Below are 26,753 nucleotides of genomic sequence, written 5' to 3'. Positions count from 1 at the left end.
GCACGTGCTGTATCGGGGTGAAGAAGGTGCACGTACTGTATCGGGGTGAAGAAGAGTGCACGTGTTGCCCTTGTCAGAGTGGATGTGATGTGTGGATTGGGTTCATATCACAGCCAGCTTTGATGAGCGGTGCCACGTTGCCAATCACCACCGCCACCTCCTCACCGTACCACCACCTCACCCTCACTACCACCTCACCATCACCACCTCCTCACCATCACCACCTCCTCCCATCACCACCACCACCACCTCACCATCACCACCTCCTCCTCATCACCACCACCACCCACCACCTCACCATCACCACCTCTCCACCACCACCACCTCCTCCCACCGCCACCACCACCTCACCACCACCTCCTCACCACCACCACCACCTCCTCCTGCCACCACCACCTCACCACCACCACCTCCTCCCACCACCACCACCTCCTCACCGTCACCACCCCTGAAGGGAGTCAGTGTGGTAGGTCTTTGTTCCTCCAACCTGAGATATTATGTTATGTTAGATCGATGTATTTATTTATTTGTGATGTAATATTTTTCCAGGTGTTAATGTTAAGGGTTTGTTTACCATCAACCTAACCTAACCCCCAGGTGTAGTTTTAAGGTGTTTAATTATTAGGTGTAATAAGCTGGGTGGCTTAATGAGCACAACCCACCCATAGCAACTGGCCCTCTTGTCTGAGGTGCCATGGTGCCATTCCCTTAAGCTCCACTCACTTCTCTGGCATTCTAAGTAATTGTTTACTAATCGAGGAATTTGATTGGTTGCTGGTGGTTCAGTGACTCACCAACCAACAACAAGGAGGAATTTGATTGGTTGCTGGTGGTTCAGTGACTCACCAACCAACAACAAGGAGGAATTTGATTGGTTGCTGGTGGTTCAGTGACTCACAACCAACAAGGAGGAATTTGATTGGTTGCTGGTGGTTCAGTGACTCACCAACCAACAACAGGAGGAATTTGATTGGTTGCTGGTGGTTCAGCGACTCCAACCAACAGCAAGGAGGAATTTGATTGGTTGCTGGTGGTAAAGTGACTTACCAACCAATAGTAAGGAGGAATTTGATTGGTTACTGGTGGTTCAGTGACTCACCAACCAACAGCAAGGAGGAATTTGATTGGTTGCTGGTGGTTCAGTGACTCACCAACCAACAACAAGGAGGAATTTGATTGGTTGCTGGTGGTTCAGTGACTCACCAACCAACAACAAGGAGGAATTTGATTGGTTGCTGGTGGTTCAGTGACTCACCAACCAACAACAAGGAGGAATTTGATTGGTTGCTGGTGGTTCAGCGACTCCCCAACCAACAGCAAGGAGGAATTTGATTGGTTGCTGGTGGTAAAGTGACTTACCAACCAATAGTAAGGAGGAATTTGATTGGTTACTGGTGGTTCAGTGACTCACCAACCAACAGCAAGGGGGAATTTGATTGGTTGCTGGTGGTTAAATGACAAATTCATCAACCAATCACATTCCACCCATTGTGACAGTTACTATGGACACCAAAAGCAGGGACTGATACGAAGTGGTTTAAGATTGGTTGGTTTAGAATTGGTTTAAGTACATCTCCGTTATATGTTGACAGTACATAAGGGGCGGGTTTTAGGATGTGCAAAAGACAATATATATTATAAGGAAATGTTTTATACCTTTAAACAGAATTTGGTCATATTAATGTAAAAAAAAGTGGTGTGTGTACAGGACAGTTTTATTTCGATTAACATACATCCATACATACATACATACATGGGCAATTTAGGAGTTTAATTCACATATCAGGTATTTAATTCTTATATTGACATATTATTAGGAACTGATAAATGGGGTGTCTTAAAATATAGGGAAATGTATTTTTAGAAGTTAGTGTAGAGAGGTGATGTGTGTGTGTGTGTGTGTGTATGTATGTTAGTCAAAATAACCTTTAAATTGACCATGTATGTAAGTGGATGTATGTGTACAGTATAATTATGTATGCATGTGAATATCCATGTCTGTGTATGAGTAGAGTTATGTGTACCTGTAGATGTATGTAAGCTTGTGGATATGTATGTATATGTAATGTATGTGTGCATGTGAATAATTATATATGTGTATGTTTACTTGTGTATACTGTGTAATATGTGTGCGTAAAATGTCAGCTGTGAGGGTTAACGACTGTACACTAATTACCACGTTGGTCGAGTTGAACCATTGGTGCACCTGTAATTAGCTCTTTGGAGAGGATGGTGTTAACTACCTCTCTAAGGGCGGATAAGACATCATCTTTAAGTGTTAAGTCATCTTCAAGGGGGTTAAGTCATCATCCTCAAGGGGAAGGTTAAACGTGTGGTGGCTGAGTGGTAACGGTACTCGCCTCCCATCCTAATGTTCACTAGATCGATCCCAGGGCAGTCTCCCAGTCCACCCAGAGTTAATGGATACCAAAGTACAGATGGGGAAAGTGTGTGTGTATGTTGGTGACTGTGTGTTTATGGATTCTGAAGTATAATTAAGAGAGAGAGTGTGTGTGTGTGTGTGTGTGTGTGTGTGTGTGTGTGTGTGTGTGTGTGTGTGTGCATCCCTCCGCAGGTCAAGGTGTGGCATGACATTGATTGCGTCATTTCATCTCTTATGTGTACTACAGCTCATGTCCAAGATGGCGCCGCTGATCGGGAGAGAGATGACTGAGCGACTCTTCCTGGAGAGGTTCACCCGCCTGTGTTCCGACGCGCTCTTCCAGGTCCGCAAAGTGTGTGCCTCTAACTTCGGTGACTTCTGCAGCGTAGTGGGCACCCATCCTACTGAAGACATCCTGGTGAGTAGTCTCTCTCTCTCTCTCTTTTCTCTCTCTCTCTCTAAGGTCAAGGTTACAGCTGGAGGTCATGTATGGCCACAGGCTATGTACTTATGTAATGTGGTAATTTTGACAGTGTAAATGGGGACTTGTTTGGAGGGGGGCCTACTGTACTGGTGGAGGGGCGGCTACTGTACTGAGGTAGGGTAGGGAGGAGGGGCTACTGTACTGAGGTAGGGTAGGGAGGAGGGCTACTGTACTGAGGTAGGGTAGGGAGGAGGGGCTACTGTACTGAGGTAGGGTAGGGAGGAGGGGCTACTGTACTGAGTAGGGTAGGGAGGGAGGGGCTACTGTACGAGGTAGGGTGGGGAGGAGGGGCTACTGTACTGAGGTAGGGTAGGGAGGAGGGGCTACTGTACTGAGGTAGAGGGGTGGGGAGGGCTACTGTACTGGGGTGGGGTAGGGGAGGGCTACTGTACTGGTGGAGGGGCGGCTACTGTGCTGGGGTGGGGTGGGGCTACTGTACTGGTGGAGGGCTGCTGTACTGAGGGGTAGGGTGGGGAGGCTACTGTACTGAGGTAGGGTAGGGAGGAGGGGCTACTGTACTGGGTGGAGGGCGGCTACTGTACTGAGGTGGGAGTGAGGGAGGGCTACTGTGACTGGTGGAGGGGGCGGCTACTGTACTGAGGTAGGGTAGGGAGGGGGGCTACTGTACTGAGGTAGGGGAGGGAGGGCTACTGTACTGAGGTGGGGAGTGGGGAGGGAGGGCTACTGTACTGAGGTGGGGTAGGGAGGAGGGGCTACTGTACTGAGGTAGGGTAGGGAGGAGGGCTACTGTACTGAGGTGGGGTAGGGTGGAGGGCTACTGTACTGAGGTGGGGTGGGGAGGGCTACTGTGCACTGAGGTAGGGGTGGGGGAGGAGGGGCTACTGTACTGAGGGTGGGGTGGGAGGAGGGCTACTGTACTGGTGGAGGGCGGCTACTGTACTGAGGGTAGGGTAGGGAGGAGGGGCTACTGTACTGAGGTGGGTAGGGAGGAGGGGCTACTGTACTGAGGTAGGGTAGGGAGGAGAGGCTACTGTACTGGGGTGGGGTGGGGAGGGGCTACTCTACTGAGGTAAGGTAGGGAGGAGGGGCTACTGTACTGAGGTAGGGTGGGAGGAGGGCCTACTATACTTGGGTAGGGGTGGGGAGGAGGGGCACTGTACTGAGGTGGGGTAGGGAGGAGGGCTACTGTACTAGGGTGGGAGTGGGGAGGAGGGCTACAGGGTCATTGGACAGGCTGCAGGGTCAGCAGGCGGGAGGTACGCTACAGGCCAGGAGGCAGGGCTGCAGGATGGACGGAGGCAGGCTACAGGCCAGCAGGCAGGCAGGCAGGGAGGAGGAGAGTCAGCAGGCATGGGGAGCGCGTGGGATCAAAGGGAGGCCGCCTCGGCCTGGCCGGCCACCTTTAAGGCAACACACGCACACACCACCACTTGACACACGCATACACACGCAGCCGCTGCGGGTGGCAGCGTACACACGCTAGTACACATAACGGGGGCAGCGCCTCCTCTCTGCCAGCCTCGCACCGCCCTCCCTCCTCCCTCCCGCTGCTCCCTCTAACCTCCTGCAATCTACCACCCCCTCTCCCTGCAGGACACAGTTAGTGGTGTCTGTCATACATGATATACTGTAGGCCTTCAGGCAGCCTCGCTCTCAGCACTAACTCCCGCGCCCCTGGCAAACTGCTTTACCACGCCCGCTCCACCACGCCTGCGCCACACCACGCCCGCGTCCCAACACGCCCGCGTCCGGCTAAACCTGCACCTGTTTTGCCGCCTACACGTGAGCTCCACGCCCGCGCCCTCCCTTGGCTACCCCTGGCTTACTGTCACCTCCCTCCCTCCCGCCAAGCCGTCACTTCCTCCCTCCGGCCCTGTCACCTCCCTCCCTCCAAACCTCGTCACCCCCTTCCTCCTTCAGCCCTTCCACTTAAGTTGCCAACTCACTTTAATAAACCAATAAGCGTATTTGGCAATATTTTCCTGTATTGCAATATTTCCCTCCCTGTGTCTTCCAACGTCCCCCCGCCCTCCACCGTTGTGTCTTGCAATATTTTCGTATTATTGTTGTTGTTGATAGTTATTATTATTATTTAACCATCGCCACCATGAAGGCAAAATAAGACTCAATTTCAACCAGGAAAATCAAACTCTTACCTGTAACATCGACCGCTATCACGAGCAGTCAACAGCGCCTGGCGTTCCCTTCCGCTCCAAAATGACACGCTCATGGAAGCTTTCGCCCGTCGAACGTCTGCCCGCTCGCTCTTTGATAACGTGGGCGTCTGACTTGAGGCATCCGTCATGGGGAGAAGAGTGTGATGAGGAAAGAGAGGAGAGGAGAAAAGGAAGATGAGAGGGAGAGAAGAGAATAAGAAAGGGAAAAGGAGAGAAAGTAGATGAGGGAGGAAGAAAGAAGAAGAAAAACGAGGGAGAGAAGAGCGGTTAGGTTAGGTTCACTGGAGGGAAGTTAACTACTAGTTAGGTTAGGGTAGTGAAGCTGGGGTGTCTAGTCATCTTCAAGTGATCCAAGATATCTGTTAACGAGTCGGAAAGGTGTGTGTGTGTGTGTGTGTGTGTGTGTGTGTGTGTGTGTGTGTGTGTGTGTGTGTGTGTGTGTGTGTGTGTGTGTGTGTGTGTGTGTGTGTGTGTGTGTGTAAAAGTTTATTATGTGTGTTTACCGAAGTTAGTGTGTGCACAGGAGTTAATAGTTTGTATGTGTTTAAAGAAGCGTTAATATAGTGTTTATGTATATAGAATGCGTTAATGTGTGTGTGTACGTACAGAAAACGTTAATCGTATGTGTAGAGGGAGTTAATAACACACACACACAAACACAAACACACACACCGAAACTGTACACTTTAATTAAGATACAGTCACGGTATGCCCTAAGAATTACATTAACAACAACAACAACAGTATAATAATAACGAAAACAATAATAACGAAAATAATAACGAAAATAATAATAACGAAAATAATAATAATAACGAAAATAATAATAATAATAATAATAATAATTATAATAATAATAATAATAATAATAATAATCATCGCTCACTAATGGTCATAGACACAAAAAAAAATCCTATTTTCTCTTCATTAAGAAACCTTGTTTACATACGTACTCCCTCATAGTAAACAAAGGCCTTAATTAACTGTTTATACTCAGGTGTGTAAACGACCAAGATTGTTGTGGTTGGTGGTGGTGGTATGGTCGTTATTGGTGGTGGTGTAGTGGTTGTTATTATTTTTGTTGGAGAGAGAGAGAGATGACCCGTTATTAATAGGTCAGCCAATTTTAACTATTAACGTTGGGGGGACCTGTTATAATAGGGAGGGGGTATTTGGAGCCTATTAAGATTGGTGTTTGTTGGATTTGAGGATGTTAGGATAGGTCTAGGTTGGGTTAGGATAGGTCTAGGTTGGGTTAGGATAGGTCTGGTTTGGGTTAGGATAGGTCTAGGTTGGGTTAGGATAGGTCTGGTTTGGTGAGAGCGATGATATTGTACTCAAGGGGTTAAGTCGTCATACTCGAGGGGTTAAAACGTCATACTCGAGGTTATTCGGGGGTTTAACATTATATTCGAGGGTTAAAACGTCATACTCGGGGGTTAAAACGTCAAACTCGAGGGGTTAAAACGTCATACTCGAGGAGTTAATACAATACTCTCGAGGGTTAAGACGTCATACTCGAGGGGTTAAGACGTCATACTCGAGGGGTTAAGACGTCATACTCGAGGGTTAAGACGCTACTCGAGGGTTAGACGTCAACGGGAAGACGTCATACTCGAGGGGTTAAGACGTCATACTCGAGGGGTTAAAACGTCATACTCGAGGGTTAAGACGTCATAGTCGAGGGTTAAGACGTCATACTCTAGGGGTTAAGACGTCATACTCGAGGGTTAAGACGTCATACTTTAGGGGTTAAGACGTCATACTCGAGGAGTTAATACATTATACTCGAGGGGTTAAGACGTTACTCGAGCTTGAAGAGCGGTGTTGTGAGGAGGTGGGCTGGCCTGTGCAGGAGGTGGGTTGGGTTTTGGGGAGGTGGGTCAAGTTGTGGGGAGAGGGTGGTTGGGCTGTGAGAGAAGAAAAGGAGGTAAAGGAGGAGGAGTAGTAGTAGTAGTGTGGGGAGGCAACATACATACACACACAGAAAACTAGAGGAAGGTGACAGTATGAGAGAGGAGGGTGAGGTGAAGGAGGGTAGAGAGGAGGGGAAGGGAGGAGCGGTGGCATGTGTATATGTGCCGGTACAGAGAAGTGGGTGTATTGATCCATCATACGCATCCTCACCACTGCTGCTGCTGGGGTAGACCTCCTCCTCTCACTCACCTCCCGCCGTGTGGTTGGGGCCCACTCTCTCCAGCCATCACCCCCACTACCATCACCAGTCCCTTGCTCTGCTGCAGGAGAGGTATAGACACATTGGGGGAGTCACAAGCAGGCCAGTCTATGTCTGTACACCCTGTTGTAACATACTATCCTCCCCGCGCTGTCTCTTCACCCCATGCCTTCTGTTTTCACCCCCACGCCTTCTGTATTCGCCCCACGCCTGCATTCACCCCAAGCCTTTTACATTCACCCCGCGTCTATTGTATTCATCCCAACGCCTTCTGTATTCGCCCCAAGCCTTCTGCATTCACCCCACGCCTTCTGCATTCACTCCACACCTGTATTCACCCCCACGCCTTCTGCATTCACCCCGCGCCTACTGTATTCACCCCACACCTTCTGTATTCACCCCCACGCCTTGTCTGCCCTCCCTACCATGTCAGTTTCACATCTTCCCTCCGCCTCCCTTTTTCCATCCTAACTTCCCTCCCTCCCTGCCTGCCTGCCTATCTTTTTCCTCTCACCATCACCCCCAACGAACCCTTTATCCCTCTCTTTCCCCCACCGCATCACCCCTCTCTTTCCATCCCCCCCATCACCTCGCCCCAGGGTGGTGAGTGGCCGCGCCTCCCTCCTCCATTTTATTGGTGAAGTCATATTGTTAGGCCACACATGGTGAAGGCCCTGCCCGGCCCCCGTCTTGGCAGCTGGCACCACTCTGTCATCGGTCACTCTCTGGGAGCTGGAGGGGGAAGAGGAGGAATGGAATTATGAGGGAAGGGGAAATAGGTGGAGGAAGAACGGAAAGAGGAGGAAAAAAGAAAGGGGGATGGGAGAGAAGGGAGGAGGAAGAAGAGAGGAAAGGGGAAAGAAGAGGAGACAGGAAGAGAGAAAAGAGGAGGAGGAATAAGAGAAAAAAGAGGATATGCGGTACCTTTCGCCACTCTCTCTCTCTCTCTCTCTCTCTTTGCTGAAGTCACTCAAGTATTGGTTTTAGATGTAGCGTTTAAGGACAACTACTACTATCTAAAGCCGCTATCACTATTCATTACTACTATTCCTCACCACCACTACTAGTACTACCCCTGACTACCAACACGCACTATAGAGAAGCGAGATGAATTATGCTATTAATACTAATATAAACGCCTACCCACACACACACACACGAGGTCTCTATTATAATATGGGCACGTTTTGGAAACTATCTATATGTCTACAGTAAGGTGGTGGGGAGGGGTACTGACTGTCCAACCATCTATCCTTCGACCATCCATCCATCTGTATCTATCCATCTATGGTAAGGGGGTAAGAAGGGCACACTGGTGTTACTGCTCCTTCCATCTATGGTGAGAGGGGAGGGGGAGGGGGGGGTGTCGTGGCGGGGTGGTAAGGGACACAGGTTTACTGCATCACTTTATCTGTGTTGACCCAAGCGAGTGTGGGGCAGTATCTTGCGGTTGATACATTGAACAAATGCCTAAACTGCACTGTATTTCAACCACCCGGGTTTCTCTCTCTCTCTCTCTCACATGAACTATCCCAGCGAACGAGGTGATTATCTGATAATGGTAGTTTGTGATTGTGGTAAGGATTCCATGGTAGTTTATGGTTAGGTTAGGTTTAATCGTCAGGTGAAATAAGCTTGGGGTGTCTAACCATCAGTTGAAATAAGCTGGGGTGTATAATCAGGTAAAATAAGCTGGGATGTCTAATCAGGTGAAATAAGCTGGGGTGTAATCAGGTAAAATAAGCTGCGATGTCTAATCAGATAAAATAAGCTGGGGTGCTTAATCAGGTAAAATAAGCTGGGATGTCTAATCAGGTAAAATAAGCTAGGGTGTAATCAGGTAAAATAAGCTGGGATGTCTAATCAGGTAAAATAAGCTGGGGTGTAATCAGGTAAAATAAGCTGGGGATAATCTAATCAGGTAAACCAGGTACTGTAATAGTGAATGACGTCGTGGTCGTGTTTACAACTAGCTAGCACACGCCCCTCTTCACCCCCCTGGCCCCCTCCATCCCTTGTTTACCTCCCAGGGTGCACTCATTCATGGTATAGCGCCACCCCCCACCGTACTCCAGTACTACTAGTGCCATTCCCTGCCTAATGGTTCATTCATGTATCTCGCTGACGCCTACACACACACACACACACACACATATCTGGGGTGTACAGACAGATACACACACACACAGGCATAACCACCATCACCTACTTATAAGGTAAAAAAAAATACAATTTCTAGTGTGAATTAACATCATTCTGGACTATAACACCATGTCGGCTAGTGTTTAGGAAAATGTTTAGATTATTACAGAATGTTGTATGTACTAAGGACTACAGTAATGTGTTTATATGTGTGTATTGAGGGTTACAGCAATGTTTTTTCCCCAGGTGTCGAGGTTCGTGAGTGTGTTTAGAAATTTTTTTAATTAATGTATAGATTATTACAGAATGTGTTTATTGGTGATTTTTTTAATAGTTACAGCAATGTGTTTTTGTCCCCCAGGTGTCAAGGTTCATGAGTTTGTGTGAGGACGGTGTGTGGGGCGTGAGGAAGGCTTGTGCTGAGGTGTTCATGGGTGTTTCCTGTGCCTGTTCGCTGTCTACCAGAAAAAACAAACTCTCTCCCGTGTTCGTGTCGCTACTTACTGACCAGAGCAGGTGAGTTGACGCCCCCTACACGGCTCTGTAATTGTACCGTATATATTATTAAAACACGGGGTCACTTAGAGAGCTAGTACCAGTTTATTCCAGTTGGTGATTTAACATACTAACGCTAACCTTACCTAATCTAACCCTACTTTACCTATCAAACCTTACCTTACCAAACCAAACCTAGATATACCTAATCAAACCTAACCCTACTTTATCTACCGAACCTAAACTTATCAAACATAACCTAATTTTATCTAACCTAACCTTACCTTATCAAACCTAACCTAACTGAGGGTGTAAAGTGTATTGGGCAAGAGATGGAAAGCTTAATGTTTTTTTTATTGTTTTTGGTACAGGTGGGTGCGGGTGGCAGCCTTCCAAAACCTGGGTCCCTTCATCAGCACCTTCGCGGACGCCAGCGTTACGGGTCTTCACTATAACGAGGACGGCGTCTTGGTCATCGGCACCCCGCAGGACCCCTCTATCTACAGCCAGGAGTAAGTACATTGGTGGTCTCTTCTCTCTTTCTTATCTCATCTTTTATTCTCTCTCTCTCTTCTTTTATATCTTATCATTTTCTCATTCTTATCTTCTCTTTTATCTCTCTCTCTCTCCCTATGTAGTAATAATAATTCATTCATAAACGTGTATAGTGTAAGAATATGGTGCATCAGATGTCATATGTAAACACTATAGATCACTTGAAGCACTATAGATCACATGTAAACACAATAGAGTGTATATTTTCAGCCACCGGCTGCAACTCTATTAATAAACCGTTTATTATTATTAGATCACATGTAAACACTATAGATCACATGTAAACACTATAGATCACATGTAAACACTATAGATCACATGTAATCACTATACATCACATGTGAACACTGTACATCACACGTGAACACTATACATCACATGTGAACACTATAAATTTAATTAGGAGAGAGATGCTGGGAACTAATAAAAACAAAAGTAAAATTGGTGATGATGATGGATTGATAGACATCTTTTGACACACACACACACACACACAGTCTATGGTGTGTGTGTGTGTGTGTAAACATGGTCGGTGTATGCAATCACTCTTCTGGTGTCGCCTGAGCTTAAAAGTTTATTTATTTATTCATTTTTCGTGTTGGCGGTTGTGTATAGCTGGGTGGGCGTGGATGGGTGGAACTGGACGTCTAACTACAAACTATTTTTACCCACTTGATCCTCTCTGGTAGGCCTAACTGTGGCACTCACCTGGACCCCCTCCCTCCACAACCCCACCTGGACCCCCTCCCTCCACAACCCCACCTGGACTAACCCCCCCACCACCTGGACTTCCCCCACCACCTGGACTCTCTAACCTACTGGCTCCAATGCTTACCCACGCACTCGAGGCTCACCCCATTACCCTAGCCCGCCCATAGCTGTAGAGAAAACGACGCTGACTCCTCTTCTTCCCCTACCTCTCACAGCCTCCTCTTTCCCCTACCTCCCACAACCTCCTCGTCCTCCTACCTCTCACAGGGCCCCCCCCCCTACCTCTTACCGTCTCACGCCATCTGTTTCGCCTAACCTAACCTGAGGTAGAGTTAAGGTGTTCAATCATCATGGGTGTGGGTGCTAATCTTCAGGTGAGTGGGAGTGAGTGTTGTGTGGTAGTGAGTGAGTGGGGGTGAGTGTTGTGTAGCGTGTGAGAGGGAAAGCAGAGGGTGGCTGTTGAGAGGAAGTGAAGGCAACCAGTGGAACCATGATCGGCCACACTCCCTCCCTCTCCCTGCTGTTCCTCTCTTGCCCTCTCCATTGTTCCTCACGCTCTCCCTCCCTTCTGTTCCTCTCGCCCTCCCTCTCCCCTCTGTTCCTCACACTCTCCGACCTAAATCTTTCCCTTCCTTCATCCTGCATTTCTTACCTCCCTCCCTCCTGCCTCGCCTCCTCCCACACACCCCAGCAGGAGCAATGTTCCTCCACCAGAAGCAGCCAACCGTCTTCACCTCCCTCTCTCGCCTCGCGCCGCTGTTGGTGAGGGTATCTTAAGAACGGGTGTAATGTTTATATTATAGCTTCGGATTTGGACACGATTACTCAATTGAAAATTGGATTCGTTGTCTGATTATTTTTTGTTTCGTTCTACATTCTTTATACAGATACGTTAGGTTAGTAGTGTAGATTCACGCCTCGCATTCGTGTGTGTGGTGTGAACTTGTCTTTGTGATTTTACATGCTCGTGTGTGTGCGTGTGTTGGAGCTAACTTACATGTATGGTAAACACACACACGGGTCTATGTGTGGAAAGTAACATTGTGCTCTGTGTTTTTAATAGACAATAACCCAATTTAACAAGTGTGAGAGATGATTAGGGTGATGGTTAAGGGGTAGTATGAGAGGTGAGAAGTGGTTAGGGTGATAAAACAAGTGTGTAGGGTTTTCGGGGTAAGGCACAGCCCATGTTTTCCTATGAGGGGCGTTTAGGGTTACATAAATGTGTAGTGTGAAAAATGGTGACAGTGTGTGGTAGTTAAGTTGGGTGTAGGTAGTGTAGCCGTCTGAGTGTACTGCAGGCGGGGTTGTAGGTAGTGTGGCTGGCTGGGTGTACTACAGGAGGGTGTAAGTAGTGTGGCAGGCTGGAAGTGGGTCGGGTAACACGGTAACCAGGTGTGCGGTACAGGGTATGGCAGCCTGGCCTCCTTCAGCTTGTTAGCCAGGTAGTGAACATTGTTAAAGCCAATAGAGAACCAGGTAGCCTCCATAAGTAGGGTTGACGTGGCCAGGTGTGTCCCAGTCCACGTGACGGAACACAACTACTGTACCTCATAACTTAATCCTGTAATGTTGTCTTGGCGTCGTGTCAGTGCGTATATGCGTGAGTTTTGAGCCGCTGGCCGTGGAGTTGTATGTATGGGTGTGGACAGTCCGATAGTAATTTGAGGTTTGGGGGGGTGTCCGCCTGTGTCCCGGAAAATAGGGGAGGGATGTGTGTGTGTGGTGGGGGAACTAGTGTTGAGGTGTGCGTGGTGAGGTCGTGTGTGTGACAGGGAGGGAGGAGGCGTCCTCGCCACCCACCAAATACTGTGTAGCTGTGCACTACTTCCGCCCTTCCCCACGCCTTCTCCCCAGTGTCCTCCCCCCCGTTTCCGGCGTGGCAGTATCACCATCCATCGCGAGCAAATCCTCTGGTAGGGGACTCCTCTTAAGTCAGCCTGAGCATCAAGCCTCAAGGTGGTGGCAGCCAGGGTGGTAGCGTGGCGACCCGTGTGGCAGACTGTTGAGGCAGTTGCTGGTGGGCAGGTTTCCTGTCTGACGCCGACCTCCCTCCCTCGCCCCGTCTCCACTTACTGTGGTCGCCGTACCCCGTCCCACCATAAGCTTGTACAGTAGAAGAACAAAATCCAACCTAAAAGGGTATTACTACTTTAAGTAATTGGAGCTGCTGGGATATTGAGGCGGGGTGTTGTTCGTGTCGCTGTAATGGTTCGACAATATCAGGATGTACCGTTAAACATCTCAAGTGACTAAACACATCATCTGAGGCTAAAAAATCTCTAAGATTGTGTAATAGTCTTTGATGGCGGTACAGTACAGTATTTAGTAATAATTGCTCCAACATCCTTCACGTAAAATATGATTTCTATATCAAAAAGCTTAGAAAGCATCCATTTATATTGTATAAAGTACATTAATACAAATGCAGTGAGAAACATTCAGATATATTGTTTAAAGTCCATTACTACAGATGACGATTAAAGAGATCTGCCCCACAAGACCCGCTGTTGTGTTGGACCTCACCAGTTCATCTCTACCAATGATATTTACCGTACTCCAGAATAAATAGATAAACGAATCATTGGTGAACATACAGTTTCAATTTCAACCCGCTTAGTTTTGTGTCAATATATCACAACTTGGATCAGAGTAAAGACGTATACTGTATTATATAATGCGGATGTCAATTGTCCGTAAATGCGTCAGTTAATGCATTGTGTGGATATTCATCCTCTCAGTATATAAATTGATCTGTGACCAAGTACTGTATAACTGTTATTGTCCGTGTGTATTCTCCTGTACCATGACGTTATTATGAATTACAAAGATCTGTGGTACTAAATGTAGTATATTTAGGATACTGTTACAAAACATAAGAACATAAGAATGGAGGAAACTGCAGCGGGCCTATTGGCCCATACTGGGCAGTCCCGTTTACACCACACACCCTGCATTAGCGGGTACAGTAGTGGGGCCTAGATGGGGTAGAAGGATGAAGTAGAGAATTTATTTACGGTGCGGCTGAGCATAAAAATGAAACCTGACATTCACCGAGACGTGACATCCTTCAGCGGTGTTGGGCGGGAAGGTGGTAGGTGGTGGTGTGGTCGGGAACTTGGGGCCCGGGCGTCACCCTGGCGAGGCTAGACCGTGTTGCCGCCTCGTACAAGATGCTGCCTTTATCAACATAACACAATACTCTGGAATATTTTATATACAACCAAAACCCATTGCAACTTTTTTTTTCGTTTGCAAATTTCATTCATAAACTCGGCATACATACATACTTACTAAATCAGAATTATATAATTATTGTTCATATTATATTGACTCGCATTTTCAAAGAGGTTTAGTGAATTGGTTTACAGATATAAAAGATTAACGGAAATATAGATAACAAAATTAAGTGTTGGCTACAGCGTGAAGCACACATTAGACTACACCACGACGCGTCGATACACCCAGGCAGGCTGTTGTTGCCGTCACGTGTAGCCAGGCAGTAGTAGCAGCTCTGCGCCGCTTTAATATTTCCATATTATTATTGATCATGCAGTGCGGTAGATGTATGGTACGTCGGCAAGTCGAACTCGCAACTTCCCTTGTGTAACCTCACGGTTATCCTCTGTCATAAATGGAAATATAAATAATTAAAATAGCCCAGCTTATTATTACCAAGTTTTGACGTAACAACACTGCTGCAGTCACGAGGTGTTGACAGAAAGAAGTGATTTTATTCCTTCATGTTACTCCGAGGTCAGTGAACATGTGACGTAGTTCTCTCCCCGGTGATGTAGAAGTCACGGTGAAGGTATAGTGTTGACAAGTAGACAACAGCAGTACAGTATATTATGACGTGGCTTGTGGACCATGAATACCTGTTTGAACAGTGTGGAGGACGGCGATGGTGGAAGGTGAGGAAACCCAGCTGGCAGCAACAGCAGCCCCCCCCCCCCACCACCACCAAGCTGCCCACCCTACACTCGCCTCCCTTATTTACGTGGACCTTATACCACAATCCACCTCTCCCTGTCTGATTAACAACTCCCCTCTCGTTCTCTTCTTTCGTTTTAATGCCGGAAACTTAGCCATTTTTGGAGATTAAAACTTCGTGTTGAACGTGAAGAAGGTTAGTAGTTTAGGGGAGGTGTTAATCAGGGTGGGAATGGGCGGGCAGAAGGGGAGGAGAGGGTGTGGGCACGTGTTAACCCACCTCCACCGTCCCTCCTTTCCACCGCTTGCCCCCTTACAACCCCCCTCGCCATTTAACCCCCTCATCTTAGTAATCACTAACACCACCTACATATTACCACATTCGCATATTGTCAAGGTATACTGTTGTGTTAATACATTCATTATTAATACTGCTTTAATACATTCATTATTCATACTTAGTTTCCCCGGGGGAGTAATTCCAAACAGTTATTTATTTTTCGGGTAGTGTAGGGTGGGTTGAGGGGGGAGAGGATGACCGCGGCAGACCCGCCAGCTGCCCTCGCAGCTGTTGCCCGCAGCTGCTGATTTCAGGCGCGGGGTCACGGCCCAGTAATTCTATAAAAACATGCAGCAATGCCCACATGACCAAGACATGATGGTAGCAGCACGCGGATGGGTGCATGAAGTAACACAGGTGTGATGAATGAAAGAGTGGATGTTACTGCCAGGTGGGCACATGTTGCTGCTGGCTACTTTAGTACAATACACAAACACACACACACAGGTTAAGTTGGTACAGCACCTGGAGCTATAATACAAATATTGTATAATTCGGAATTTTGATAATACAGTATATCATGGAAGTCCATGACTGAACTATCAAAAACTGTCCATATAGGATGAAAATTTTCCCTCAGTCTAAACTAGAAGAAATTACCCAATACAATACAGTATTAGATTATAAACATGAAGTAAAAATATGTAGGTCCACTTTATTTTTGAGGTTAGTGTTAAATACTAAGTATCCACCATTTTCAGGTTGAACGCAGACACAGTAGTGTTGCCAGATAGAGGAGACAATGGTAACAGGGATGAAGAGTACCACTACCAGCAGCTACAACAAGAGCAAGACAGGGCAATTGCTGACCACATCTCTCATGATTATGACCAGCATCGCCAACAAGCTCATGAATGTGATGAGGCAGGTGTATGTGAAGGGAGAGGATGGGATCAACTGAAGACAGAACCTATGGAGGTAGAGGAGTGCAGTGGTGTGGCAGATAGTCAAGTCCCTCATGATGTATATAACGACCAGAGTGCCGAGGAGAGAAGAGCGCGAGCTTATCTCTTCTCCAGTATTGAGTCTGAAGCTCAAACTAAGGTAGAGACTGTAGGCAGCACCTCACAGCTGACAACTGTGACCTCTCAACACACCAGTGATTCACAAGCTATCTCTAGCCCACATACTGAAACTGTACATACTCCAGTACCTGCCATACCTCCCAACACATTACCTAGCCCCATGGATGGGGTACAGTCTCAGGGCAACTCTCTGACTGTATCTGGCACAGAAGGCCACCTCCATGTACATTTAGACAACAATCCTGCCTTTAACACTTTCAATTACTGGCGTACACCCATTATGCCTGTTGAACTACCTATTCCAAAAATTGAAGTTGATATTGATATAATGGGGAAGACAACCAATGTGTGTGTCAAAGCAAAAGTTCAGGAGAATGATGGCACATATCAATCTCAGGTGAATTTAACTATGGCTACAGATTCTGCAAACCCAAGTGTCACCTTTGTACCTAGCACACACAACAAGCAAAGAACTGAAAAAGAACCGATCAACACTATTGAGGTGAGGAAATTACTTATGGTTCCTTCTGAATGGAAGAGACTTATGTTGTATTGATATTTACAGAGTTAACACACAGTAGTTGTTGAACCTTGGGGCTGATCACCATGTGCTATTTTACAGGTGACCTTCCTTTAGTTATGTAAGTAAGGTTTTGCATTTTTTGTGATTTACATTTGTTAATTTTTTTCCAAACATTTAAATGTTTGAAGGAGGTTTTGCATTTCATTATAAGTTTTTGAGACTAACATTTTGAAATTTGTTTAATAACTCCATATAATTAAGATGAATGAGAGAAGAACATGATAATAAGACACAGCTGTGATCTTTGTAATTGAACGATATTTTGAGAAGTTCTTTTAACGTTTCTTTAAATTGCAAAATATTTTTACTGTACTGTATTACCAGTGGTTACAATAACAGATTTGCCTTGCATAAAAAGAGAGTAAAATTTTGAGGTTAGGTTCAGTATGAATCAAATTGGCCCTCTTAAAACATATCACAAAACATTTTTAAAAGTCACTTGTGCAATGTATCATATAATCACTATCATGGTAGCTTATAGGCCTTTAAAATTTTACAAAGACCTACCAAGCATGCAGGTATTTGAGTGAGCTAACCACTTGTGATTGATAGCCCAGATAATTAGTGTTAGCTGACAGTGAACACCATGATGATTAAGGTCAGACACACACTGAGCGGCAGGGATTGACAGTTGTCTGATATTATTGTGAAGCTAGATCAAGCAATGGGCACTTGATACTGAGTGCAATTTTAAATGTTGGAACAGGAGGCATTTTAAACTTTTGACATTGTGAATTAAGAGCACTCTAGGGGGTCCATTCTTCATTGTACATTATAGTAGCAGGATTTTTTCCCAGTTGTAAAGGTACTTGGTACAGTACTGTATATGTAGTGTGCTTGTTAGTGATAATTATATTATACGTACAGTATTTCATTTCTTTTTTCAAATTTAATTTTTATGATTCAGGCTGAGTTAGAGGCCTTGGCAGCTTCATTAGAGGGAGTGTCTACGAGGGACAGCAGCAAGTATGATAGTTCTGCTGGGGAGAGACAATCACATAAGGATAGTGAGGTAAGTTCTTTAATTCCCAAATGGTTCATAAATCACATGAATGAAATAATTCCACTGTACTTAAAATTACATATGCAATAACTACTATACTTAACCTATTGAGGGGTAGGACTTTCTCTTGGCTCAGTAAATTAAGTGCAAAATTACTCCTTAAAGGGTTGAATTACACACAACTACTGAGCTGTGCTTTAAATTACACATACAATGTGTAGTACTGTACCTATCTAATTTCTCTGCAAATATTGTCAAGTACAATGGTTATAGACCTCTTAAGTCATCTATGTAACCTATCTGTTTCTCCATCTTACTCTTGCCTTCCTTGTCATATATCATTGTAAACATCACAATATTTAACACTGCCCTTTCAGTATATCCCACCATGAGTTTAACCACCTAATGCTCCCTGGTAGTTGATCTTCTGGTGATGATCCATAAATGCTAAAATTGTGAATGGTGTCGGTCTCATTCTCGGACTACATCACTGGGTTTGTCATCACGTGTAATAAGCTGGGCATCTCTACATTATTTCTTTACATTCCCTACCTCTAGTGTAATGTATTCTCCAATGTACATCATTCATTCCTTTGTAGAAACCACTATTATATCAGTACAGTATACCTATTTCCTGTTTCCTACATGACCATTAAATCTCTAAAGTATTCTCCCATCTACTAACTTTACATTTATCATCAGCATCTTTCCCTCCTTATCCAGAACACATCTCTTTTCTCTAGCATTTCTTCATCTCCTTCCACAACTCTGAGAACTATTCTCTTGAAAGTTTTCATATAATCTTGCCAAAATCCTCCTCTGCTCATATTTTACTTGTTTTAACTAGCTTATTTACCTTCTTAGTTCAAGTCTAACACTCCTTTGTTTTCCATGTCTCACTGTTATTGTCCACCATGCTCTCCCTTTCTCTTCCACTCCCATGCGCTTCTTTACCGGGTGATTGTATAAGTATTTTTTTATTTTTCTCGGCCCAAATTCGTCTGCCACACTATTCAGTATTTCACACAGCTTCCTTTGAAATTCAATTTTTAGTTCCTTCATCCTACAACTTTTTTTTTGGCTAAATTCAGTCTTTCACACTACTAGCACGTGATGAGGTTGGCCTCCACACATACAGTACGTGACATGCATGATACATAATGAATTATACTGTAGTTCACCAAGAAATATATTTATAGTACAATTGTGTGTGTGTGTGTGTGTGTTTGTTTGTCACATTTAAAGAGCAGTACCTTGCATTCTTGTCTCACATGCAGTTGACAAAATCAAATGATCATTTTTGAAAACCCCTACAAATTCCTATTCCCCTACACATCTTGGTCCCACCTACTCTGTTTAATGATGACAGGTACTGTACAGTATTAAGGACTCTACCCACACCCAAGGTTACCATTCCTCTCCAGTGATAGAAAACTTCCATAACACAGGATATTTAGTTGAATCTCATTTAATTTGACAATGTTACTGTACATTTTATTAATTATTATTATTATTGTTAGGGTCTTAAAGCAATTTATACATATTTCCAATATTAATATGATTTTGCAGTATAATACGTTTGCATGATTTGTAAAACTGCAGATATTTTTGGGGTCAGTTAAGTTTAATTTAGTAATTGTAATGTTTTATTTTGCCTTTTCAGAGTAAAGATGTTATAAAAGTTAGTAGTCCACAGCCACAACAAGCTACATATGCCCAAGTTTGTGCTGCATCTGTCACCTCAATGCAGCTGAAAAATGAACCCCAGCCTTCTATATTAGCTTCACGGCTCACTCAGGCTCAAGTCAGTATGTCCGGTGGCACTGTGACAGAGATAAAGAAACGTGAGATGGATGTTGTGTCACCCAGTGATTGTAGCATGAACATGCCTGGTGGAAGACCAAGTTTACCTTCACAACCATCATTATTAGCGCAAAGGATTATGGATCCATTCACTGTGATGCTTCCTGGAAGTAGTGACCATATGTCCTCAGCGATGTCTGAACATTCAACAGGGTCCACAGAATATATTAATCTGAATCAGGATATTGTACCCAAGGTAAAGTTGTCACCACATTTTTGCAAACTATTATAAGGAAAATAGAGGGAGTGGGATTTTAAGAACTTTAATTTTTAACTAAATAATTTTCAGTATTAATTAATGGAGGTGATTTTTCATTTGAGAACCCTAAATATTTCCCAAACACTAATTACTTTATCAATTAGGAACCCAATATTTTGCGTAAATGTAGCATAATGTTTCAGAAAGACGTAACATGATCCAATGAGTTATCAGGTATCATGTGACCCGTCGGTGGCATTTAACATTTTTCACTCGGTCACGCCATGGTGCACACTGAAAGAACGCGTGTTTCTCGTCGAATATTACATCAAGAATACATCCTTTAGTAATGTCAAATTGTATTTAAATGTCACTTTGGTGGTCGTATGAAACCTTTGAAATCGGTGATATGGAAATGGTTCTGTAATAGACTTGCACCACTTTCAGACTACATCCACCCTGGTGATGAACCCCATACATCACCCTCACAACTGCTATCATTGACATTTTTCTCGCCTGATCATTTGTCCAAGGGTGCTGAAACCTGGCACTGGCTTGTAGACTATAAGGGCTGTACTTTCTCATCCTCTGTGGTTCAAACACTGACAATGGAGATTGTATTTAGATACTAGTGTTTGCCAACTTTATTTACAACAATTCTCATCTCAAAGCTGAGTACTGTACAGAAAATTTATTAGAATTGTCTTGGATGTATATGCATGAAGAAGGGTAGGAATAAAGAAACATAATTAGGAATTCACACTGTTGCACTTGTGGAAATAATAATACTGTATCCCTTTTCAGACATTACTGGAGCACTATATCAGCATGACAGACCCGATGAGGGCAGAAACTGTTGACAATGAACTTACACGCCATTGTGCTTATTCATTACCAGCTGTGGCATTAACTCTTGGTAGACAAAATTGGCCAGTTTTAAAGGACACTTACGAAACTTTAGCAGGTGATGTGCATGTAAGTATATACTTATGATTCTTGTATTAAGTCAGGTAAGATTGAGGCAATAATGCTTTACTAAATATAATTTGTCATGTATCCTCTGAGTACATGTGATTTTCTTTGAACAATTGCCACATACTTAGGATATGAGCATTCAGATTTTTTTTGTCATTTTCATATTTTTTAATCAGGGAGTCGACTAGTGAGTGCTTAGTTATCTAGATGATCATAGGTGTTAACTTATAATTTTTCAGTGGAAAGTGCGAAGAACGTTAGCCTTCAGTATACACGAGCTTGCAGTAATCCTAGGAGAAGAGATAGCCCAGAGCGACCTTGTTCCTGTATTCAATGGATTTATAAAGGACCTCGATGAGGTTCGCATTGGTGTACTCAAACATCTAGCTCACTTTCTTCGTCTTCTTCGACCACAAAATAGGCGAGACTACTTGCCACGCATGGATGAGTTCTTGCGCACTGACAACGAAAACAATTGGCGCTTCAGGCTGGAATTGGCCACGCAGCTGGCGGATATAATTGACCTCTTCTCTCCTCATGACTGCCAATCCTTCATTGCACCAATAGCATTAGCTCTTATGGCTGACAAAGTGGTACACATCAGACACACTTGTTATACTGTAGTAAGTAATATGCTGTCAGCCAGTTTATGCCTTTTTAATACTAATGTAATTTCTGCAAGTACTTTAGGGTGTCTCTTGAAAGACACTTCCCAAGCATATTATTGTGCAAATTTATTAAAAAAATATAAACTGTATATCATTCACACAAATATTCTTTTACTTAATCATACTGTATTCAGATTTTTTGAACTTCCATACATTGTTCTTTTATAAGTTGTTACACAGTATTTACAAATAAATAATTCTAACTTTTTCTTCAGATGTGCCAATTGGTGAGACAGCTAGGTTCAGAGGGTGACCCAAAATATGTAGAAACCTTAAGCAAACAGCTAAGAGAGAAGTTTGCTCAAGCTCCAACATGGTCACACCGCCAGTCATATGCCTTTCTATGTGGCCAACTTGTTGCTGAGCGATCACTGCCACTCCCAGACTGGTGCCGCCTCTTTCTCCATGGTCTGCTCACTTTAGCGAGTGACAGGGTGCCCAATGTTCGCATTGCTGTTGCCAAAATGTTGAACACTCACATTGCATGTTTAGGTAAGCAGCAAATTGAACATATATACTATATTGGATGATATTTTTTATATGCCTTATTCTAATATTTATTGTGATAAGGACTAAAGTAATTGAAACGATAAAATATTTTCAAAAGCCCAATCATACAATGTGGCACAGTCTCTGCTGCAATTTCATGCTTTTACACTAATCCTATATGGTACATCATTGTCTGGGAAAAGGCGTCTTAAGTGTAACTTCCAGTAAAAATTCCAAAACAGAATGGAATGCATTAACATTAGATGTGATTAAGCAATTTAAAGAGCGACTTTTATTCATAAGTTGACTCTGGTACTTCTGGCCATGCTTGGAAATCTCACCCCTTGCAGTCTTTCGACACAGATTGCATTGGTAACAGGAGTGGTTTTTCCATTTTGGTAAACATTGGGCAGAGCGATTCAGACTGAAATTGCTCCCTTAAAAAGGCATCTGCAAGCCCATGAGGCTAGTGGGAGGAACTTGGATGTTCCTGTATTTTCTGCTTACGAGAGAAATGTTCTCCGTGATATACAGTATGGCTGAGTGGTGGGGGGGGGGTGATTAGCAATGCAATCTGTGTCAAAAGACAAGTTTAAAAAGTATAGTAATGGGGGGAATGTTTGGTGCATTTCCAAGTGTAGGACCCTCTCCAGTTTTCAAGAGGTCTATGGTTAAGTAAATTTCATAATAAAGTGTGATATTTTTATACAAGAACAAAAAATAATTCCCATACACTAAAACTATAGCAGTTAGGAACCTATTATTTTCAATACATGGAGCCTAATGTTAAAATGACGTGACATGATCCACACAATTGATTACCTATAATAAATTCTGAAAGTGTCCACCACCATGTTGCAGGCACAAGTTTATTCTTTGCTGTGGCATTTCTTGAGAAATAATGCTGACTGTCACTGATTATTGCTTTTAATTTAATTTTTTTAATTAATGCTTGAATTTTTTAAGGATAAAGTTTGATTGTCTTAACAGCCTTCCTTGCACTGGAATATGAACAGTTAGCTTATTCTAAATGTCTCGAGAGATTTTTTTGGACTTGCTTCCATTTTTCTTGCACTTCACCCACTTTGCCAGTGAAACAACACTTGACTGGCACATGTGTTTTTGAACTTTCATGGAGCCTGTCTCTCTGAACTGCTTTACCAGTTTCCATATCACTGATTTCAAAGGTTTCTTACAACCACCAAAGTGACTTAAATGTAATTTGACATTCCCAAAAGGAGGCATTCTTGATATAATGTTTCAATGAGAAACGTGTTCTTTCACAGTGAGTGCCATGGGATGACCGAGTGAAAACCGTTAAACGCCACTGACGGGTCACATGATACCTGATAACTTTCAGGATCATGTTACGTCTTTCTGTAACATAAGGCTACATTGACACAAAATTTTCGGTTCCTAACCGATATAGTTTTAATATATGGGAATTATTTAGGGTTCTCAAATAAAACTTTTCAGGATGACATTTATTTTGTAATGAAAGGAAACAACATGTTTCGCTTTATAGTATGACCATAACATTGTTAATTTATTTCTTTTTAACAGAATATTGCCAGAATCCTGAAAATGAAGCATCACAGAAAGTCCAAGAAGCACTGGAGCAGCTACGACATGACAAAGACAGAGATGTTGGCCACTTTGCATGTTGCCCTGTCAACACAGAATTCATGTTGGACCCACAAGACCCAACATTATAATAGAGGTTATATTAGCCATCTTTTACTTCCAATATACTTGTGCTTGTTATATAACATCACAGGTTATGAGAAGCCCTGGTGTTCCGAGTTATTTGCAGCTATTTTAGTTGCATTTCTTCTCAGATTGAAGTGGGGAACTTCAGGACAGATTTTTATTCATTTCAAATAGAAAATGAGCCTTACAAGCAAACCAGTACTGTATATAGTTTCAAAGTAACGGATGATTTCACATTGAAAACACTGATCTTTGAATCTATACTCACTATTTTTCATTGTTCATTTTTTAGTAATATTTATAACACATCTTAGTCACTTTCCTACTGGTGCATATATGTCCCCACCATAGTGATTTTATCGAGGTGCATGGTAGGCTGTGCATTATGGTGGTGACCTCATTCTTAATGTCAGCATCTTACAACATCAGCATCTTGCACATTATTATTCCATTCAGTTATCACCATATTGGCAGGTTTAATATTTCAACTTAGCTGAAATAACACATGTGCTTCACCTTTGGAAATATCTTTTCTTGCAGCCTTTTACTTATACTGTATTATGTTTGATTACTTTCTGTTGGGATAAGTTTCATAACGTGGGTTGTAACAAGTCTTTTAACAAGGTTCCCCCTTATATTATAACCTGCTTTTAATCCAAGAGAAATACCTACATTATTATTCCATCCAAAGCTTCTAATTCTTGAAATGTTGAGTAACACACTTGAGTAATTTAGAAGTTCAAATTCTTTACTGCATCACTTCAGGGCTAAATTCTATTATGTGATTGGTTATTACATTGGGATGATTGTAGATGAAGTAGGGAAGTACAAATATGTGGGTGTCACTGGTAGTTGGAGTGATAATGCTTGTATGATTGATCTTCAGAACTTGTATTCCTGGGTCAGAATTGAACCCTGATTGCATAGTGATCTTCCCATGTAACAAATGTTAACATGATACTGGTCACCGTTTATAAATTGTTGACCAAGTCCCTGTGATATAACATACTTGGAAGTTTTGGCAGTTTTTAGTGCGAACTTTGAAGTGGATTTACTAAATTAATTAGTCATGTTTTTTTTTATTAAAGGTTTTTAATTGCAAGTTTCAACATAGCTATTTTTACCCAATCATATATTTTTTAATAGCTCTGTATATTTAAAAAATTGCTGTCTTTGGTTTAGGCCTAGCGTGTCTTTGTATTCAGCAAAGTGAGCAGAATTTCTACTGTGTTTGGAAGAGCCAGTGTTCAGAATAGTTAAGCAGGTTTTTTTATTAATCTGTCTTAGGTAGTTTTCAGTTCAAAATCTTTAGTTCTTGTTACTTAATCATTACACCAAGAGTGTGCCGAAAAGGCTCAAAGTGAACCATGCCAAAACTTACTACTATTGCTTTCAGTCTACCTAATGTACAGTGTTGGACAACTGGGCTCTTTAATAGTGATTGCTGAGCTACCTGCTCACATGTACCAGAGACCTGATCAGGCTTTAAGATATGCTTACAGATCTGCACTCTTCTGATAGGCAGTCATGTATTCCAGTTTTGTTAATGACAGTTGCCTCATTTATGAAGATATGAAAGTTTGTCAGTATGGAAATTCAAATCATGCTGACTATATTCTTTACATCTTTACAGTGGTCTCTTCATTGTTGGTTACTCGGAAGATATTAATTTGGTATGTCGCCAGTCTCCACACAGCCTCTTTACAGAAATGTTAATTTTTCATTTAAACAATTATTCACACTTGGCAATTTCTTCTACTTAAAATGCATATCCTGGTACTACCCTCATTTTATTTGACTTACAGAAAAACTGCCCTTATTTTTGGGTAGTCTTGAAGTTATGTCTAGAACAAATACACTCATTATGTTCCGGAGTGAGCATGTGTGATAATTTCATCTTTAATGCTCCTCTAACCTCCTTGTGGCAATCTTGTTTTTATCCTCTTTGGATCTTGTATTTCTCTTGGCCTAATTTTGATCATTATTTAAAAAAGCCATATATTTTTATGTATTATCATCCTTGATACAAATTAATTGTGCCATTATCATTGTGTGATTTCACTGACAAACTCAACAAAGGGTTCAATATCGGGAATATACCTTCACTTAGTCTTCTTTTTAACCTCACTGTAAATTGTCATATTGTACAGGTATGAATAAAATTATAATTGAATGTATTTTATTATAACCTTGCAATTACCAATATTTAAGATTTATTATCTATCAAGGGCTTACTTTATGGGGAAAGATGCTGTTTTAAATATTCGAAATGCATTTTATTATTTTAGGCTCATTAATTAACACTAGTTGCTTGAATTTTTAGATTTTGAACCCAGATCCTTAACAAACATATAAATGAATACCTTTGTATGAAATTTGAACAAAATCTATGTTTTCACCTCATAAGCCAAAAGTGAAAGACAATATGTCAGGTGTGAGGGCATGCAAAGTTTAATACTACAGATGTTAAGTAGCCTATTGTGGCAGTTATCAAGAAATAATTGTATGCAGTTATGAATGGGCTGCTGAGCCAGAGGTCTAGAACCTTCTTCCACTTCAAATGCACAGATACCTGCATCCATGAAGCAGCTGACTTCTGTGGACGTCTCTAAAAAAAACAATGTAAGACCTTTCTGTGGGTTAGTACTGATTCCAGGAAGTATTTTGTATCTTTACCTGTGTCACTGTTGATCAAGTCTGGTCTTAAATGAGCTCACACATGGTGCGGTCAGAAAACACTGGTGTGACAGTAAGTTATACTGGATGTTTAAATTATGTGGACTGTAGAATAATACTGTCCGGCCCCTGTATCTACAGATCTAGGTTTCAGGGCCACAATGGCACATTTTGACATGTCTATGAGGATGGGCATGTACCCCTG

At 43.1% G+C, this 26,753-nt stretch overlaps 1 protein-coding gene across 3 annotated transcripts in view; it reads left to right on the top strand.

The window, feature by feature from the left end:
• The window catches only part of LOC121869614 (serine/threonine-protein phosphatase 4 regulatory subunit 1-like), a 196,078-nt gene extending 170,033 nt beyond the window's left edge, over positions 1 to 26,045 (top strand). For all 3 annotated transcript variants that reach the window (XM_042371093.1, XM_042371095.1, XM_042371094.1), the window contains 10 exons: positions 2,631 to 2,801; positions 9,685 to 9,839; positions 10,190 to 10,330; positions 16,059 to 16,884; positions 17,873 to 17,977; positions 19,632 to 20,027; positions 20,835 to 21,005; positions 21,245 to 21,628; positions 21,889 to 22,165; positions 23,726 to 26,045. In XM_042371093.1, coding sequence (XP_042227027.1) covers positions 2,631 to 2,801; positions 9,685 to 9,839; positions 10,190 to 10,330; positions 16,059 to 16,884; positions 17,873 to 17,977; positions 19,632 to 20,027; positions 20,835 to 21,005; positions 21,245 to 21,628; positions 21,889 to 22,165; positions 23,726 to 23,877 — 2,778 coding nt within the window. In that variant the 3' untranslated portion in view covers positions 23,878 to 26,045. The remainder of the gene's footprint in view (positions 1 to 2,630; positions 2,802 to 9,684; positions 9,840 to 10,189; positions 10,331 to 16,058; positions 16,885 to 17,872; positions 17,978 to 19,631; positions 20,028 to 20,834; positions 21,006 to 21,244; positions 21,629 to 21,888; positions 22,166 to 23,725) is intronic.
• The last annotated feature ends 708 nt before the right edge of the window (positions 26,046 to 26,753 follow it).

Source organism: Homarus americanus, unplaced genomic scaffold, assembly GCF_018991925.1.
Source record: "Homarus americanus isolate GMGI-L3 unplaced genomic scaffold, GMGI_Hamer_2.0 scaffold23578, whole genome shotgun sequence".
NCBI lineage: Eukaryota > Metazoa > Arthropoda > Malacostraca > Decapoda > Nephropidae > Homarus > Homarus americanus.
This window is presented reverse-complemented; position numbering and strand designations above follow the sequence as displayed.